This window comes from Populus euphratica, unplaced genomic scaffold (genome assembly GCF_000495115.2).
Source record: "Populus euphratica unplaced genomic scaffold, PopEup_1.0 scaffold437.1, whole genome shotgun sequence".
Classification (NCBI taxonomy): domain Eukaryota; kingdom Viridiplantae; phylum Streptophyta; class Magnoliopsida; order Malpighiales; family Salicaceae; genus Populus; species Populus euphratica.
The window spans coordinates 74536-82337 of NW_011500324.1; the positions used below are offsets into that span (position 1 = coordinate 74536).

The following is a 7802-nucleotide window of genomic DNA, read 5'->3' on the forward strand; positions in this document are numbered from 1 at the left end:
AATAATAATAATAATAATAATAAGTTCATCTAATTATGTATGTATAGCATGAGAGCTAGAACCAGAATAGTGCTATCATTACACCTATAGTTCAGCTTTAGCGCAAGCATGCACAGTACTTTCCACATTGAGTATCTACGAAAATTTACTTATGTCGATTAGTTGGTCAGAAACCCAACTGTCAACATGCTAAAATTTTTGGGCAAGCACAAGGTTGTCTTTTTTTCCACCGTTTTTTGGGTGAAAGTCATCAGTGATTTTATTAAGGTTCTACGAAAGAAGCAAACAAGGAGAAGGCTAGGCAACCAAACAAACACATCACCTAAAAGAAAGCAGGGCACATCAAGAGAGACTAGCGTAGAAAATGACAGGCAGGGGAGCAGGTGGATTGGGTTGTTACTAGTGCCGAATTGGTATCTAGTGCCAGCACTTACTAGGTATATTAAAAGAGGGATAATTACAGAGATACTGGATGTGGATTCCTGAAGCCTGTCTCTTCGTGTATCTTAATGCACTCATATCCCTATGATTTACTGTGCCATTTCTTCCAGTTTTCTGTATTGACAACTACATACATGCATCCGATGATGCCTAAAAGTTATCCTTTAATTTGTTAATCTTATATACGTGGTTATTATAGGAAACTGCAGAGTGTAGGATGTATATAATTATAAAGTATTGAAAGATTTAATTTTGTATTGTCATATCTATATTAACTATTATAAACTATTCTACGTGTATAAATAAAAAATGTTGGCTAACTAATTGATCAAGTCTTCTATTCTTCTTAATTTGATATCAGAGTCTTAATACATTAAAACTGTCTTTCCCTCACCCCAACGGACTCTACCATGTTTGTTGTTTCTTCCTTACAACAAATCGACATTCCAGCTCCTACACCAGAAGCTGTTGTTTCTTCTCAACCAATGCAAACCACTTCCTTTTCGTCTGCTTTGGAATCTTCCCCTGTCATTGATGCTAATATGAATCTCCCCCCTATAAAGTCGATCAATTTCTCTAGAAGATTTCAATTTGTATGTGTTGCATACAATCAGTCTTCAAGTTTGTATAACAATTATTCAAATTTTAGTTATGGAAGAGGACGATTTCATGGAAGCTGGTGTTCAAATAACAATCAAAACAACACCTAAAATAGGTCTGATTTTCATGGTCTTCAAAGGTCTTATAATAGCATCTAGAGACAGACCAATTGGCAACAAAAACATAAGGAATAATGGCTCTTCACAATAGTCTAATAACCGTTCTTTTACGAATAATATCAGGTGCCAACTTTGCCTATCCTTTAGTCATACAACCCCTTAATGTTCTCAGCTTCACATCTATGGACAATAGTCAAATGCCAATATTGCATTTAGTAATGTCTTCTCTCTTAACTTTGTGGATTGGTTTTTAGATAATAATACAAATCAACTCGTTACACCTGCTCTTGCGACCCTAACTAGGTTTGAACCCTATCTTGATAATAATCTCTTGTATATTGATAATGATAAAGGCCTTTCCATATCTAATATTAGGCATACTAAATTACCTTACAATATATTTTTACTTCTTTCCATATCTAATATTAGACATACTAAATTACCTTACAATGTATTTTTACCTTATCTAATATTTTTCATGTACCTCATATTAAAAAACCATTACTTTTTATTCAGAAATTTTATCATGATGATAATGTTTATTTTGAATTTCTCACATTTGTATTTTATGTTAAGGATCTCACTACCAAGGCAATGCTCCTTTCCAATCAGAGTAAGTATGGTCTTTTATGTTAAGGATCTCACCACCAAGACAATACTCCTTTCCAATCAGAGTAAGTATGGTTTTTATATTTTGTTTGAGTCTTCTATCATGTCAATTCCTTAGGTTTACTAGTCTTTTTGCCTCTCTACTTCTACTAATATTTGACATCCTCAATTGGGTAATCTTATTTCCCATGTTTTTACTTTTTTAGTATCAAATAATAAACTTGCTTATACATCACATTTATTATTATAATGTCAAGCATGTTCGCTAAGAAAGTTGTCGCGTTTATTGTTGGGACCTATAAGTCACAAAACTTTAACTCTGTTTGATTTAATCTTTAGTGATGTTTGGGGCCATACTCCTATTTTTTCCTCTGATGTTTTTTGTTACTTTTGTTATTTATATTGATGCGCATGCGAAATATATATGGTATTATCCTCTTATTGTGAAGTCTATTGTACTTTCTATTTTCCATCATTTTATTTCAAGTTTTTTTGTTGAGCATCAATTTTCATGAAAAAATAAATCTATTCAAACTAATTGGGGTGGTGAATAACACAAGTTAAACACTTTTTTTTAGACTATCAGTATTCATTATTGTTTAATTTGTCTCATACTCGTGAGTAAAATGGCATTGTTGAACGTTATTATTGGCATATTGTCGAAAGTGATCTTACTCTCCTCAAACAATGTGAAGCCCCATTAAAGTTTTGAAATTATAAGTTTGAATCATTAAATCATATGCCAACTCTTGTCATCTATAATAAATCCTCCTTTGAATGTCTTTTTCATCGTACTCCTAATTATGATATTCTATATATTTTTAGATGTTTTTGTTTTCTGTTTCTATATCCATACCATATGCATAAGTTGTATTTTTGTTCTTCTCCATATGTGTTCTTAAGTTATAGCTCCTTTAATCTTAGTTATTGTTGTCTTAATCTTATATCTCAATGTATTTATATCTCACATCATGTCTGTTTTCATAAATAAATATTGCCTTCTGACAAATCTAAAAAGATGACACAACCCTACAACACCTCTCCACATTATATCACTACTACCCACTTGCCTAATTTGCTTGATTCATTACCTTTTCCCTCCTTATACCTACGACCTCTCCACCACCCATACTACCTGCCATTTTTGTCAACATCAATAACCCATCAGCCTTTCTTTTATGTCACCATTTGCTTGTTATGCAATGATCATTCTCTAAGTATAGCTTCTCCCCCTTCAAAGTTGCTATTTTCTAAGTCTAATGTTGATGGTTCTCTTTTGTTTTGCTATTGGTTCATATAGGTCTATTGCTGCCAGTCCAATGTCTTGGTTTGAATCTCCAACTAGGTTGAATTTGGCTGTTGACCTCTCATTTTATCTTCTACAGTAACATATAGGTTCAAGCTTACTTGCCTATAGTTGGTCAGCATCATATGGTTCTTTGTCTACAATTGGTAAAGATAGCAAATCTAACGACTTTTTTAGCTTTGTTTACGAGCCTTCTCTCTTGAGTACTCTCTCCTTCTACTTATGAACCAATTATATTTTTTGATGTTGATAGGTATAAGGCTTGGCATAGTGCTTCAAAGGATCAAATTTAAGCGTTGTGTTTTAATAACACTTAGTCTTTGTTTCCTTTTCATCCTTTAATGAATGTTATTGGTAATTAATGGGTGTACAAGATAAAACATTGTGTAGATGATAGCATTGGGAGTTATAAGGCTCAATTGGTTGCTAGAGGTTTTACTTTGTAAGAAGGTATTTATTATTATGAGAATTTTAGTCCTGTCATTAAATACACGATTATTTGATTGGTTTTCTCCATTTTATTTTCATGTGGTTAAGAGATTAATCAACTCGATATACATAATGTCTTTGTCAATGGGAAACTTGTCAAAGAGATATACATGTAGCAACCTCTAGATTTTGTTGATTCTACTCTTTTCTCTATTATGTGTCGGTTACATAAGTCTTTATATAACTTAAAACAAGCTGTTTGTACATGATACACTCGCTTAAATGATTATCTTTTTTGTATTGGGTTTCAAGCTTATAGGTGGACACTTCATTAGTCATCTTGTTTATGGATGTTAATATCTTTTATCTTCTAGTTTACATTGATGATGTTTTGCTTATGGGAAGCAATTAAGTATTGCTTCATCAATTGATATAGTTGCTGAGTTCAAAGTTTAAACTTCAGGATTTAGGAGCTGTTCATTCTATTAATGTCGATCTTATGCTACGACAAGATAAATATATTCTTGACATACTTAATTGAGCAAGTATGTCTACTTGCAAACCTATTGATACTCTCATGTCTACCTCAAAGGTTACTAGGGTGCTCAATTGCTTATTTTGTGATCTTACATGGTTTCATCAAATTGTTGGTGCTCTTTAATATCTCACTTTTATAAGACTAGACATTTGTTTTGTTGTTAAAAAGGTCTGTCAGTTTATGCATGCTTCTACACATACATATTAGGCTGATGTTAAATGCATTCTACATTATCTTTGGTGTATGTTTTCTTTTGGCTTACATATCACCTATGGCTCTATATTTGCCTTATATGGTTTTACAGATGATAAATGAGCTAGTAGAGTTGATGATTGTAAGGCTACAAGTGGATATCTTGTCTCTTTTTTTTACATCAATTTCTTGGAAATCCAACAAACAATGCATGATTGTTTGTTCTTCTACTAAGGTTGACTATAAAGTCTTGGCCAATGGCACTATTGAGGTTATTTGGGTTCAATATTTATTGTTAGATTTGCAGATTGCTTCTACTTTGGTGCCTATGCTTTGGTGTAATAATATGGATATTACTTATTGGTTTGCAAATCCTATCTTTTATACTCATACTAAATATATTGAGGTCGATTATCACTTTATACATGACAAGGTTGCCAAGAAGGATATTCAAATTCAATTTATCTTTCCCAATGATCAGCTTCCCAATGTTTTGGCTAAGTCACTCCCTACTTTTTTTTATTGATCTTTGATTTAAATTTTTAGTTGATCCTCCACCCTCAACTTGATTGTATTATAGAAAATTACTAAATATATGATGTATATAATTAGAAAATATTGATAGGCCTAATTTTATGTTATAATCTCTACATTAACTAGTATACACTGCCCTATATATAAAAATAAAAAAGGATGGATAACTAATTGGTCAAATCTTCTATTTTTCTCAACTCTTCTCAACTTTGGTAAAGGCTAGATTATACACATACATACGAATAGAATGTTTATGATAATAAATTACCAGACATATATTGGAGTAGGACACAATGAATCTGTAAAACTAGCTTTGATGCAGTGTCATTTGAATCTATTGAAGAGCGACTTCAACACATGACATTGATAAATTAATATCCAGTAGTGTTAAAAAAACTGTCAAATCCAAAAATTTATTTGATAAGAATTAAAAGAAATGGTTTTATATTAAAGAAATTCACCTCCTCCTTAGGTAGGAGCTGTTTGAACTTTGTTGAGATTTACATAATGATTTTATATTAACTCGTCGTGCAATAAGTATAATTGTAAAATGCGAAAACTGCATATGATGTTTTGTTTTGGAGCATATACTCACTTCTAATCATCCAACAAGGGTTCGCTTCCACGCAAATGAAATGAACAAATAAAAGCATATATTGACATGCAAATGTCCCACAAAATCTGAAATCGGACAACATGCAGATCATGCAGATCTATGAAGATACAGAGGGCAGGATACTAATGTTCAAATTACCCTTGTAAAGATCTGCTGCAAGGGTAATTCATGGAGAGAAAAAGCAGTGGAGAGAGAGAAACGATGCAAATAAGAAGGGAGAGTGATATGTTCCTTGAGTTTGAAAAATATTATATATCATAGTAATAGCATTATTTTACACGGTTTAAAATTTTAATTTGATTGAAAATATAAAGTATAATTTTATAAAAAAATGGTGGGGCAGGGCTTGAAGTTCGTGTTGTTAAATTAAAAAAACCATGACACCTGAACATTCATGAGGGCAGAAAATCACACTGCTTGATATTTGCCAATGTTTATTTAAAGCAGGCAATCTATCATTAAAAAGAGGAGTCAAAAAGTAAATGTGGTAAGGGATTGATTACCATACGTGCACAGATGCTGGAAAGCCAATTGGGATTTTAAGGAAACTGCATCTCAGAGCTTGATTCATCATTTCCTTTGCTTGAAATCTGCTTCTTCCTTTTCTTCTTGTGTGGGATCCCCCTTGCCTTAGCTTGATAGTCCTTTACTTCTCTAAGGTAAACCCGAATAGAAGCATTAGCAAAAGGGTTTGTCTCTAGCGTGCCTCCGTTCTCCTCGTAGGCTGCTCGAAGCCTCCCAATAAGAGCATCAAGGCTGCACCAAGCTTGTCTAAGAGGGCAAGTACAAGGAGCTGGGGGCTCAGGCTGCCCATAAAACATGCAACCTTGTAGATGAACCTTAGTCTTGCCGAACTGGTCAAGATATCGAAGGAAATCTAGGACATGGTTGCTATTGCACTGAGAAAGTGGAACTGGAGGCCTCTGGTTCTTCAAGTACTGCCCAAAAGTGTTCCAGTCCCTTCTCTTCTGCGACTCATAACGACTAGGAGTTGCTGGTTGTTGATTCTCAATGGATCCTTCAGCTATGTCCTTTCCTCTTTCTCTGGACATCTTTTCCGTGGATGAAGATTAATGTTAATGATCTATATATTTTACTAAATATGGTAATTAAGAAATAAGAGAACTGGCGGGGGGGTAAAGCAATAGCGGATGGAAGTGGGGAGGAAGATGGAGTTCACATCATAGAGGCTGGTGAGTAGACATAACATGGGCCAATGCCGTTGCTTTCTGTTTTCTCTTTTATTTTTTTTCTTTTTCATTTTCATTTTCATTTTTTTTATTGGTGCCCATTAGTATTAACTCTACGTTTAGTGTGGGTAGAGATATTTATATTGATAAATAAAACATAGAATTATTGTATGTCCTTTCTAAGTGATTAAGCCTCTATCATTTGATCCACACTAGGCACGATTGCTAGGTTTGAGATTCGCTTTGAGACGCAAGGGTTGCTAGGTTTGAGACTCGCTTTGAGACGCAAGGGTTGATGCCAAGCCTTCATAATAATATGTTTGTCATTCTTTTATCAAATTATTAAATTCAAAATTTTGAGCAGCCGGGTATGGTTTAATACCGGAGAATTTTGATGTTTGGATACCCAAAACTTTTGACTTTTAAATGATTCCAAATTATGATAATTATATCCCTTCTAGCTTGCTGAGTAAGGAAGTTTACCTCTTTTTTTAAAAAAAAAAAAAACTCGAATTCAAACTTTAAAACCAATACCAAGGAGAACTCTTGCATGAATGCATCAAACTAGTGTAAATAATGATTTCTTAAAATTGTCCGAAAGGTGAATTTAAACTCAACTTGCATGTGAAAATTGACACAGAAAAATATACTTTTCTTGTCGAAAAAAATTATGATAATTATTCAACATGTGTGCTCTTAATTTATTACAATAAGGTATATTTGGAATCCAAGTAAATACTACAGGAAAAAAGAAGGAAAATAGCGACGGAATGTAGTTTGTTGCTAATTATCAATGGAATTAGATTCAGCGTCAAAATTCCTTCTCTAACCAATATATATTTCTTTTTTCATTTTTTGGACCAGAGATGGATCAATACCAGCAATATTATCCGATGATCATGGTGACTGAAAATCTTAATTTGTCGAAGTCATTAGCAGTGAAATATGTTCTCTTACTAATTATCAATAGAATTATTGACAACATAAAAAATAATTAAAAATTAATAAATATTTTGTCATGTTTCTATCTATAATATGACACATTATTATTTGTTGATGAAATTATTGTGTAAAATATTGCATCATCAATTTATGTTGAAACACTACCAGAAAATAAAAAAAAAACCAACGAAATTATCGACGGATACATTCCGTCAGTAATAACTACCGATGGACATAATTTTATCTCATAATCTGTCGGTATATACCGATGACATATATCTATTCG

The 7802-nt window shown here is 32.9% G+C and overlaps 1 protein-coding gene across 4 annotated transcripts in view; it reads right to left on the minus strand.

Moving 5' to 3' along the window:
- The window catches only part of LOC105113619 (protein LIGHT-DEPENDENT SHORT HYPOCOTYLS 10-like), a 13371-nt gene extending 6729 nt beyond the window's left edge, over nucleotides 1-6642 (minus strand). The window contains exon 1 of one of the 4 annotated variants that reach the window (XM_011009866.1): nucleotides 5888-6642. In XM_011009866.1, coding sequence (XP_011008168.1) covers nucleotides 5924-6436 — 513 coding nt within the window. In that variant the 5' untranslated portion in view covers nucleotides 6437-6642 and the 3' untranslated portion in view covers nucleotides 5888-5923. The remainder of the gene's footprint in view (nucleotides 1-5887) is intronic. The other 3 variants (XM_011009868.1, XM_011009865.1, XM_011009864.1) reach the window with 3 other exon arrangements.
- Between the last annotated feature and the right edge of the window lie 1160 nt (nucleotides 6643-7802).